This window comes from Heterodontus francisci, chromosome 9, assembly GCF_036365525.1.
Source record: "Heterodontus francisci isolate sHetFra1 chromosome 9, sHetFra1.hap1, whole genome shotgun sequence".
NCBI classification, from domain to species: Eukaryota; Metazoa; Chordata; class Chondrichthyes; order Heterodontiformes; family Heterodontidae; genus Heterodontus; species Heterodontus francisci.
Window position 1 is genome coordinate 13,038,401 of NC_090379.1, and position 12,060 is coordinate 13,050,460.

The 12,060-nt window shown below is 47.1% G+C and overlaps 1 protein-coding gene across 1 annotated transcript in view; it reads right to left on the minus strand.

Moving 5' to 3' along the window:
• Positions 1–239: 239 nt before the first annotated feature.
• Positions 240–12,060, minus strand: part of kcnk13a (potassium channel, subfamily K, member 13a) — a 35,561-nt gene continuing 23,740 nt past the window's right edge. The window contains exon 2 of the mRNA XM_068038248.1: positions 240–1,239. Within this exon, the coding sequence (XP_067894349.1) occupies positions 341–1,239 (899 nt within the window). The 3' untranslated portion in view covers positions 240–340. The remainder of the gene's footprint in view (positions 1,240–12,060) is intronic.

Genomic DNA, 12,060 nt, shown 5'->3' on the forward strand with positions numbered 1-12,060 from the left:
GTTCACACACCCAACGGAGAGCCATCAAGGAGAACTCACAACCTCACCCCTGATGTCAGAAGCTACATCAGAGGGAGGGGGTGTTACTGCCTCCAGAACTGGACAGTGGTTGCCTGAGCAATAGCTACCCCATTCCCCCACTCCCTTCACAAGGCACCTTGCTGGTGATAGTCCAAAGTTCAAATATGAGCGCCGAAGGAAAGGTAAAAGTCCAACGTCAGACAGAATCATCCAGAAGTATTTAATTTTTTTTTAAGAAAAGCACGGCAGTCATTAAGGCTTAATTGAGAGCTGTGATTGGATTGACATTGTACGGTCCTATTCTCGTCATTCCGAATGTTCATCTGTCCACGCTGGTTTCTGCCAGCCTGTTGTTCATAATGGCCAGGGCCCCCACCCCCTCGGAGAAGCCGTTGTGCCGGGGAGCAGGGCCACTCGCCCTCGGATGGCCGTTTGCCGTCTCCAGCAGCTGCTTCTGCATGATGGCCAGTGAGACTTTGTTGGCAGCTAAGAAATCCCTCATGGAGATCATCTCGCCGGACATCCTTCGCCCGTCCACCACCTCGCTCTCATTAAAGGCATCCGTCTCAATGGAGATCTTCCGCCTGGCCCTGGTCACACCGGGAACCACGGCGTTCCTCCCCGGCCTGAACAGTTTCCTCTGGCACCTAAGACAACACCTGCATTCCAACCTCTTCAGGCTCCAGTTGAGGAACTGCTTTATGACTATGGATATAACATTAAACAAAGAATAAATACAACACACCCCCATCAGGATGAACAGAAAGTTGCCAAACCGGTAGAAACCCTGGTAGTCGTACCTCACGTGCTGGCTGCTCACCAGATCACCAAAACCTATGGTGCTAAAGGCCACAAAGCAAAAGTAGATGGAGTCCAGGTAGCTCCAGCCTTCGACGGGAGTATACATGGCTGAGGCACAGCAGGAGATTGCAATGGCAGCCAGGCCCAGGATTAACATGACATAATAGACGGAGGGCTTCCACCCTGCCAGGCTGTCCACCTCACCCGCGTTGCCCGATTCCGGGCAGTTTTCCTGGGGCAGCACTCCGCTCCGTCTCAGCTGCCTCTCGTGGCAGGTCTTCAGGATGTAGGCCAGGACAGTAATCAGTCGCTCAAGGAAGAGGTTGAAGAAGAGGATGGTGGCCGCACAGCCGACGAGGCCGTAGAATATCAGGAATATCTTCCCACTCACGGTCGCGGGCGTGGTCATCCCAAAACCTGGAGCAGGAAACAAAATGTGCAAAATTTATCACCAACTGTAGTCGTTGTGCAGGACACTGAACATGGGACAAGAGAGGAATACGTGCATTTGAATAGCGCCTTTCACAACCTTAGGACGTCCCAAAGTGCTTGACAGCCAATCAAGGACCATTGAAGTATAGTCACTGTAGTAGCGTAAGAAACGCAGCAGCCAATTTGTGCACAGCAAGATCCCACAAACCGCACTGTGATAATGGCTATATCTGTTTTTGATTGATGTTGGTTGAAGGATAGATATTGGCACAGAACACCATGCTGATTTTCTTCAAATAACGTTATAGGATGGTTTGTATCCGCCTGAGAAAGCAGGCAGGGCCTTGGTTAAATGTCTCAAAAGAAAGATATCTCCTGCCGTGCAGCACTCCTGCAGTACTGCAGCCTGGATTATGGGTTCAAGTCTCTGAAACGGGACTCAAACCCACAACCTTCTGACTCAGAGGCAAGAGTTCTACAAACTGAGCCACAGGCGGGACGCAGCCAGGGATGGTGATGGGAGGAGTCTGGGACATTGGCTGCAAGGTATGATTTGGTGAGTGTGACTATGTCAGGCTGTTGCTTGACCAGAGTGTGGGACAGCTCTCCCAATGTTGGCACAAGTCCCCAGATGTTAGTGAGGAGGACTTTGCAGGGTGGGATGGGCAGGGTGTGTCTAGGTCGACGCTGGGTGGGTCCGGTTTTATTCTCATTCTAGACTTTTATAGCAGTTTTGATGTAACTGAGCAGCTTCAGAGGGCAGTTAAGAATCTACCACATTGCTGTATGTCTGGAGTCACATCGAGGCAGATTACCTTCCTTGAAGGACATTAGTGAATCAGACGCGATTTTACAACAATCACCATTATTGAGACAAGCCTTTCAGTTCCAGAGATATTTAATGAATTAACTGAATTGAAATTCCTCAGTGTAGTGGAATTCGAACTCATGTTGCTGGATCAGTGGTCCTATAACATAACCATTGCACTACCATTTTCTTACTTGGGTGGTAAAGAAGGAGCTCGGACTCTGTGAACGCAGTAAAGTTCAACTGTCAGTACAGTCTTCACAGGAAAAGCCAACGTTATCATTTTATCAGTAAGAGATTAGATAAGGGGAAACTAGCAGATAACTTATTGCACTCAATGAGCTGAAGCTTACCAGCTCCTTGACAAGATCGTTTTGGAGTGATTAGACCTTGTTTTCAGAAGCAAATTTCCACTGTTGTCATGGTGAATCTGAAAGCTGCAGGGCTTGGCACTCCTTTAGTACTCTTAACTTCCACTGTGATTAAATGGATGCTTCAGCTACTCAGCAGCTTGCCTTGTGTAAAGAACTGCAATAGCTGGAAGCTGAACTGCGAACAGCAACAGTCGGATCGTTAATGAGATCTGATAAAGAATCTGCATGCAAAATATCAAACGACTTTACCCATTTCTGATGCTGATCTGTCTCGCTGACTATTTGCAGCATTTTCTGTTCAGTCAGGTGGTTCTATTTGGAGAAGAACTGGCGGGGGGGGGGGGGGAGGTTTCCCCAGCGGGTATAGAAATAAGGTGGAAGCTTAGATTGGCCCACTCAAGGACAAAGGAGGAAAGTTATGTGCGGAGTCAGAGAAAATGGGTGAGATTCTAAACGAGTACTTTGCATCGGTATTCACCGAGGAGAGGGACATGACGGATGTTGAGGTTAGGGACAGATGTTTGATTACTCTAGGTCAAGTCGGCATAAGGAGGGAGGAAGTGTTGGGTATTCTAAAAGTCCCCAGGTCCGGATGGGATCTATCCCAGGTTACTGAGGGAAGCGAGAGAGGAAATAGCTGGGGCTTTAACAGATATCTTTGCAGCATCCTTAAACACGGGTGAGGTCCCGGAGGACTGGAGAATTGCTAATGTTGTCCCCTTGTTTAAGAAGGGCAGCAGGGAAAATCCAGGTAATTATAGACCGGTGAGCCTGACGTCAGTGGTAGGGAAGCTGCTGGAGAAGATACTGAGGGATAGGATCTATTCCCATTTGGAAGAAAATGGGCTTATCAGTGATAGGCAACATGGTTTTGTGCAGGGAAGGTCATGTCTTACCAACTTAATAGAATTCTTTGAGGAAGTGACAAAGTTGATTGATGAGGGAAGGGCTGTAGATGTCATATACATGGACTTCAGTAAGGCGTTTGATAAAGTTCCCCATGGTAGGCTGATGGAGAAAGTGAAGTCGCATGGGGTCCAGGGTGTACTAGCTAGATGGATAAAGAACTGGCTGGGCAACAGGAGACAGAAAGTAGCAGTGGAAGGGAGTTTCTCAAAGTGGAGACGTGTGACCAGGGGTGTTCCACAGGGATCCGTGCTGGGACCACTGTTGTTTGTGATATACATAAATGATTTGGAGGAAAGTATAGGTGGTCTGATTAGCAAGTTTGCAGACGACACTAAGATTGGTGGAGTAGCAGATAGTGAAGGGGACTGTCAGAGAATACAGCACAATATAGATAGATTGGAGAGTTGGGCAGAGAAATGGCAGATGGAGTTCAATCAGGGCAAATGCGAGGTGATGCATTTTGGAAGATCCAATTCAAGAGTGTACTATACAGTAAATGGAAAAGTCCTGGGGAAAATTGATGTACAGAGAGATTTGGGTGTTCAGGTCCATTGTTCCCTGAAGGTGGCAACGCAGGTCAATAGGGTGGTCAAGAAGACATACGGCATGCTTTCCTTCATCGGACGGGGTATTGAGTACAAGAGTTGGCAGGTCATGTTACAGTTGTATAGGACTTTGGTTCGGCCACATTTGGAATACTGCGTGCAGTTCTGGTCGCCACATTACCAAAAGGATGTAGATGCTTTGGAGAGGGTGCAGAGGAGGTTCACCAGGATGTTGCCTGGTATGGAGGGTGCTAGCTATGAAGAGAGTTTGAGTAGATTAGGATTATTTTCATTAGAAAGACGGAGGTTGAGGGGGGACCTGATTGAGGTGTACAAAATCATGAGAGGTATAGACAGGGTGGAAAGCAAGAAGCTTTTTCCCAGAGTGGGGGATTCAATTACTAGGGGTTACGAGTTCAAAGTGAGAGGGGAAAAGTTTAGGGGGGATATGCGTGGAAAGTTCTTTACGCAGAGGGTGGTGGGTGCCTGGAACGCGTTGCCAGTGGAGGTGGTAGACGCGGGCACGATAGCGCCTTTTAAGAGGTATCTAGACAGATACATGAATGGGCAGGAAGCAAAGAGATACAGACCCTTAGAAAATAGGCGACATGTTTAGATAGAGGATCTGGATCGGCGCAGGCTTGGAGGGTCGAAGGGCCTGTTCCTGTGCTGTAATTTTCTTTGTTCTTTGTTCTTATCCTGAGATTGTGAATGGTGCTACATAAATGTAAGTCTTTCTTTTTATTCCTTTTTCCCTCATGTGTTTATCCAGCTTCCCCTTAAATCCATCTCTGCTATTCACCTCAACCACTCCCTGTGGTCGTGTGCTCCACATTCTCCCCACTCTCTGGGTAAACAGGCTCCTTCTGAATTTCTGATTGGATTTATTGGTGGCTATCTTACATTTATGACCCCTAGTTTTGGATTTATTCAGCTGAGTTATTCTTCTCACTTCAGTTTGCCATGTGCAAAACAGTTGCTTCATTTGGTTATAATAACAGCCACTGTACTTCAAAGTGATCCATTGTGCATAAAACACAGCTGTTTCTTAGCACTGTACAAGAGGGAGTCTTTATTTCAGATTCCCAGCATTTGCAGGTTATTAAAATATTGACTTTCATATAATTGATAGATCAACTTCATTTTGAAGAGCATGGACTATAGCAGTAAGTCAAGAGGTCAATTTCTGACTTATAAAAGTCTCTTTGAAGTGACTTTCAACAGATTAGACCTGCACTGTACCCGGCAGTCTGACATACTAAGGATCAGCAAATCCTTTTATGCTGGGACTGTACAACGTGAAGCTCATGGACAGCACAGTCTCCCAGTCCTTCCTGCCATCTATCATGGAGGTCTTAGATGACAGCAAGCGGGAGAGTCTGGACAAACTGCTAACTCCGGACGAGCTGACAAAGGTCGTCAGCTCCTTTGAGACGAGTAAAACTCCCGGAAGCGACGGTTTACCAGTTGAGTTGTATTCAACTCCGTGGATCGGCCCGGACCTGCTGGAAGTGTACGAGAGTATGCTCCTGGCCGGCATCATGTCAGAATCCATGAGGAAAGGGACCATCACCCTCATCTACAAGCGGAAGGGGGAGAGGGCGGAAATCAGAAATTGGCCGCTCACTGCTTAATGTAGACTACAAGATTCTGTCCAAAGTCATCGCCAGTCAGGTCAAGTCTGCTCTGGAGTTGGTGATTCACCCTGATCAGACCTGCACTGTACCCGGCAGGAAGATCTCTGATAGTCTCGTGCTACTCAGGGATACGATCGCCTTTGTACGGGACAGGAGGGTGGACATCTGCTTCATCAGCCTGGACCAGGAGAAGGCTTTTGACAGGATATCGCTCACCTACATGATGGACGTGCTTTCCAAAATGGGGTTTGGGGAGGGAATCCGCAATTGGATCAACTGCTCTACACAAACATCAGTAGCGCAGTCTCAATCAATGGGTGGGAATCAGACAGTTTCTAGATCCAATCTGGAGTCGCTCCCCTGTCTTGTTTGTTTGCTGTATCGAACCTTTTGCCAAGTCCATTAGGAAGGATGCGGGCATAAGAGGGGTGACAATCCCAGGCAGCAGAGGCACTCAGGTCAAAGCCTCCCTGTACATGGACATTGTCACAGTCTTCTGCTCGGATCTGCTGGCCGTTTGCAGACTGATGAGCATCTGCGACCAGTTCGAACTGGCCTCGGGAGCCAAAGTAAATCATGGCAAGAGTGAGGCCATGTTCATTGGGAACTGGGCCAACCGATCTTTTGTCCCCTTCACCGTCAGATCAGACTACCTGAAAGTGTTGGGATATGGTTCGGAAGGGCCGGGGCGTGCACCAAAACCTGGAAGAAGCGTGTAGCCAGGATACACCATAAACTGAGCATGTGGGAGCAGGGATCTCTCTCCATTGCAGGTAAGAACCTGGTCATCAGGTGCGAGGTGCTCACGTTGTTGCTGTACGTGTCTCAGGTCTGGCCCATACCCCACTCCTGCGCTGTGGCGGTCACCGGAGCCATTTTCCGCTTCATCTGGAGATGCAAAATGGACCAGGTCCGGAGGGACATGATGTTCAAACCTCTGGATAAGGGCAGAAAAAAACATACCCAACGTGGCCCTCATCCTGATGACCACCTTTGTGTGCAGCTGCATCAAGCTGTGTGTAGACCTCCAGTATGCAAACACCAAGTGTCACTATGTGCTGAGGTTCTGTCTGTCCCCAGTGTTGCGAAGGATGGGTCTGGTCACATTGCCGCGGAATGCTCCATCCAGTTGGACCGTGCCGTACCACCTATCCTTCGTGAACAGTTTGTGCAGAAAAACACCTTTGACCACCAATCCATCAGGCAGTGGTCTGCATGGAATGTCCTCAAGACCCTATGGGAAAAGGAGATGGTGGATCCTGTCGGATGGTTCCCCGATCAGACTACCGAAGTCATTTGGCAGAATGCCTCATCACCAGAACTTTCAAACAAGCACCAAGACGTAGCTTGGCTGGTGGTGAGAAGGGCCCTCCCCATCAGATCCTTCCTGCACGCCCGGAGTCTCACTGCCTCCGCACACTGCCCTCAAGGTGGCTGTAGTGGGGAAGAGACTGTCGCCCACCTCCTTCTGGAATGTGCCTTTGCAAAGCAGGTGTGGAAAGAGATGCAGTGGTTTTTGTCGAAATTCATCCCGAGCAGCTCTAACACAGGAATCTGTGCTCTACGGGCTGTTTCCAGGGATGGACGCCGAGATAAACATCAACTGCTGCTGGAGGACAATCTACTCGGTGAAAGACGCTCTTTGCCTGAAACTTGCTGGTCTTCCAGTGCAAAGAGTTGTCCATGACCGAGTGTTGCAGACTGGAACATTCCAAGGTCCAGGACTACGTGCTGAGGGACGCACTAAAGCTTGGGGCAGCCGCAGCAAAGGTTCAATGGGGAAAGACCACTGTGTAAGGTCCTCTCGCCATAGTGCACTGAGGGTCTGGAACCAGTGTAAAACCCCTGGGGCTGTATGCGCCAAAATATGGTTTTGCCGTGTAATGCAAATATACATTGCATGTAAAATGGAATGGCAAGAGTTGTGAGGCAACTCACGTTCTGTATCAAAGGAATCCAATTTCTTTTGCACTTTCCAAAATGTCAAATTTGAACTGTTTTGTAATGTATCTTTTACAAATTTTTATGAATAAAGTATATTTTTGAAAAAAAGAGTTTATTACTAATTTTTCACGAAAGACCACAATCCCTAAAAGCATCCTGCTTGAGGTTTACTCTCAGATATGGTCTCACCTATTGCACATCTGTGATTGAGCATTCCTACACACTGAGTTCCACAAATCTAATGTCCTCTGCTCATACTGACTGGAAGCAGACACTTCACCACAGCAAGGAGACGATAATCCTCCCTGACCAATATTTCTATAAAAGCTGTGAGTTTTATATTCTTTCTAGAAACCTTTCACTTGCTTAATGAATGCTGGGATAGCTTCACTTCCAAACAGTCTGAATCCCATGTGGGGAACAAAAGTAATTAACAAAATTGAGACTCATAGAATAGGAGGGTCAGTCGTGCTAAATAGTGGCTTTACAGACTGGAGGATGGTGGACAGTGGTGTTCCCCAAGGGTCAGTGCTGGGACCTCTGCTTTTTTGACATATGTAAATGACTTGGATAATGGAATAAGGAGTAAGATTTCAAAATTTGCTGATGATACCAAACTTGGAGGTGTGACAGACAGTGAGGATGATGCAATAGGACATAGATAGGCTAGCAGAATGGGCAGACAAGTGGCAGATGGAATGTAATAGAGAGAAATGTGAGGTGATGCATTTTGGCAGAAGGGATAGGGAGAAGCAAGATAGACTTAATTGCACAGTTCTAAAGAGTGTTCAGGAATAGAGGGATCTGGGGGACCTTTAAAGGTGACAGGACATATTGAGAGAGTAGTTCGCAAAGCACATGGGATCAGAGGCTTCATAAATAGAGACATTGAGTACAAAAGTAGAGAAGATATGCTGAACCTTTATAAAGTTCTGGTTAGGTCATAACTAGAGTATTGTGTCCAGTTCTGGTCACCACACCTGAGGAAGGATGTGAGGGTCCTTGAGAGGGTGCAGAGGAGATTTACCAGAATAGTTCCAGGGATGAGGGATTTTAGCCACAAGGTTAGGTTGGAGAAGCTGGGGTTGTTCTCCTTGGAGCAAAGGAGATTGAGGGGAGATTTGATAGAGGTGTACAAGATTATGACAGGTTGAGATAAGGTTGAAAAAGAAAAGCTCTTTCCATTAACTGATGGTACAAAGACTAGGGGGATACAGATTTAAGGTTTTGGGCAGGGATACAGGGGGGATGTGAGGAAGAACTTTTTTTACACAGCAGGTGGTTATAGCATGGATACCCGCTGCCTATGAGGGAGGTGGAATGATTTCAAAAGGAAATTGGATGGGCAATTGAGGAAAATAGACTTGCAGGGCCAAGGGGATTGAGCCGGGGAGTGGGACTGACTGCACAGCTCCGTGGAGAGCTGGCATGGATCTGATGGGCCGAATGACCTCCTTCTATGCTGCAATGGCTCTATGACTCTATAAATCTCTCTCAGAATTGGGCAAAGCTGCGGTTTTCCCTAGGACTACATGTGACACAAAGGTGGGGTTGTTATCACAAGTCCCATTGGACACCAAGGTCTCAAGCACAACTGAACTTCCATTGATAATACTGCCTTTCGTGACCTCATTCCCAAAGCACTTTTCAGCCAATGAAGTGTTTTTAAAGTGTAGCCACTAATGTTGGAAACGCAGCAGCCAATTTACGAACAGCAAGACCCACAAATGGCAATGAGATAATGAGCTGGTTATCTGTTTTGATGATGTTGTTTGAGTGATAAATATTGGTCAGGACAGCAGGGTGAACTTTCGTTCCCATTGAAATAAATACATTTCTTAGTCGCTGAGAGGCTGGTTCTCCTGGCTGGAGAATCTGGAACTAGGGGGCATAGTCTCCGGGTAAGGGGAAGGCCGTTTAAGACTGAGATGCATTATAGAATCATAGAGTGGTTACAGCACAAAAGGAGGCCATTCGGCCTGTTACATCCATGCTGGCTCTCTGCAACAGCAACTCAGCTACTCCCACTCCCCTGCCCTTCCCCTTGTGGCCCTGCAAACTTTTCCTCTTCAGGGTGCTTCTCCAATTCCCCTTTAAAAGCCATGATTAAATCTACGTCCACCACACTCTCAGGCAGTGCATTCCAGATCCCACCCACTCACGGCTTAAATGTTTTTCCTCATGGATCTTTTGCCATTCACCTTAAACCGGTTAACAGATTAATAGATTAGATAAACAGATTAGGGAGGTGAGCACGTGGCTGAAGGAGTGGTGTGAGAAAGAGGGGTTTCAATTCATGGTCCACTGACCGGAAGGAAGTGTACCATTGGGACAGGCTCCATCTGGAGCAGGCTGAGAGCAGGCTCCAAGCTAAATAAGGTGGTGAGAGGGCACTTTAAACTAGTATATGGAGGTGGGGGGAGGGCTCAGCTGGAAAAGATAATAATAATAGTTCAAAAACAAATGAAAGGGAAGAAAGTCAAGTCAAATTATGCTTTATGCAGAACAGTTAAAGGGAAAATGAAAAGACAAGGAGAACTATCTTCACTAAGAGGGTTACGAATCTTTGGAGTTCTCTACCTCAGAGAGCTGTAGATGCTCAATTGCTGAGTATATTCAAGGCTGAAATCAATGGACTTTTGATCATTAAGGGAATCAAGGGATACGGGGATTGGACAGGAAAGTGGAGTCAATGTAGACGTTCAACCATGATCTTATTGGACGTGGAGAAGTCTCGAGGGGACATAGGGCTGACTCCAGCTGCTATTTCTTATGTTCTTATGCGCATTGAAGTGCAATGTCTCTCACTGGCCCCTACAGTCGAATGTATCTGTCCAGTATTCAAATGGAAAACACGGCAGGTTGGTCAGCTAAATTGTTTCTTATAGGTCATCTCCTTCAGTCTTTTGAGAAGAGGTCATTTGCAATGCTGCCAGAAGCTAAACTCATCACCTTTCAATTGCACGTCAAGTACCAGTGCAGAATCACAGAGCATTGTTCTAAGACCCCTTGTACCAGGGGAAACAAGTCATATAATTAGGAGAATCACTCTGTTTGTTCAGCACTGATTACTACTTATTCATCCAATCATTCCAATGAATGATGTCTTGTTATCAGGAAGACTGTAAGTTTGAAGCCCAGTCCGTGTTAAGCTGGCTGATCTCAGCCAGCTTTCAGAAAGTAACCTTGTTTCAATACACTGGGAGAGAGAAAGATGCTTAATTTGCATTTCAGAAAGTTTGCAGACGCAGTGGGAGAAATGTTATGCTTTCTCCTGCGGTGGATTTAGAGGTGGGAAGAGCATAAAATCGGGTGGGATGATGGTGGGATGGCTTTCCCACCACCATCCTCCCTCAGTCAAAATTTAGTCTGGGGTGGGAAGTCTGTTAACAGGCCAGTGAACAGCCTTTTTGCCCTGCCACCAACTGAGGCCCTTAACTGGGCAACTAATCCCCAATTAAGGGCCTCTTCCTGCCGCAGCTACAATTAGCCATGCGGCGGGCAGCCATGTTGCCGCATGGGAAGCATGGCACAGAAAACCGTGCGGCTGCTTCCTGGTTACCGGTGACAGCTGGAGTTGGGGGGGCAGGTAGGGGTAGGGGGAGGTCCCTCGTTAAAAGGCATGAAACCGTACCTGAGGCCTGGTCCTCGATCCCATGGAAGGCCCACCGCTACCACTTAAGTGCACTAAATTCGGCAGGCTTTCCATAGAAGAGGCGACACAGGGATCTCAACATCAGTTTCTCCGGACGTTAAGACCCCCTACCGCCAGGATAAAACTCTCCCAAGTGTTTAAAACCAGGCTGTTGTACAGATCCAGTCAAATCTCAGGTTGGAACTTCTAGTGAATTGTGGAAATCAATTTCACATTTAGTTTGACCTGTAATGAACACAGGACAGAGTGGGTGGGAGTTAGTGGGGGATTGGGGGAAGAGGGAAACAGAGGAGGTGTAGTTTTACCAATGAACAGTGTGACAAAACTCAGCTGCCCGTTAGCTCACTCCCAGTCCCGTTCCCTCATCACCCCTGTGCTCGTTGACCTACATTGGGTCCCAACATCTTGATTTAAAAATTCTCACCATTGTTTTCAAATCCCTCCGTGGCCTCGCCCCCTCCCTGTCTCTGTAATCTCCTCCAGCCCCTACAACCCTCTAATTCCAGCTTCCTAAGCATCCCGGATTTTAATCGCTCCACCATTGGTCGCCATGCCTTCATTTGCCTAAGCTCTGGAATTCCCTCCCTAAATCTCTCCATTTCTCCACCTCTCTGACCTCCTGTGACGCTCCTTAAACCCCATCTCTTTGACAAAGCTTCTGGTCATCTGACCTAATATCTCCTTATGTGACTTGGTGTCAAATTTTGCTTTATAAAGCTGCTGTGAAGTGCCTTGTCTTACCTGAGTGTATATAAGGAGACACTTACTGAAACTGGGTGAAGGTTTGAGGAAGGATCTGCATGTTTGTAATATATTTACTTTGTAAAATAAATGCAAGACTGAGTAAAGATTGGTTCCAGCATAATCCTTCATCAACAAGCTTTCCAACTATAATAGAGGATGGTTGGCTAAAAGTGAAGGTTGTAAACTAAGA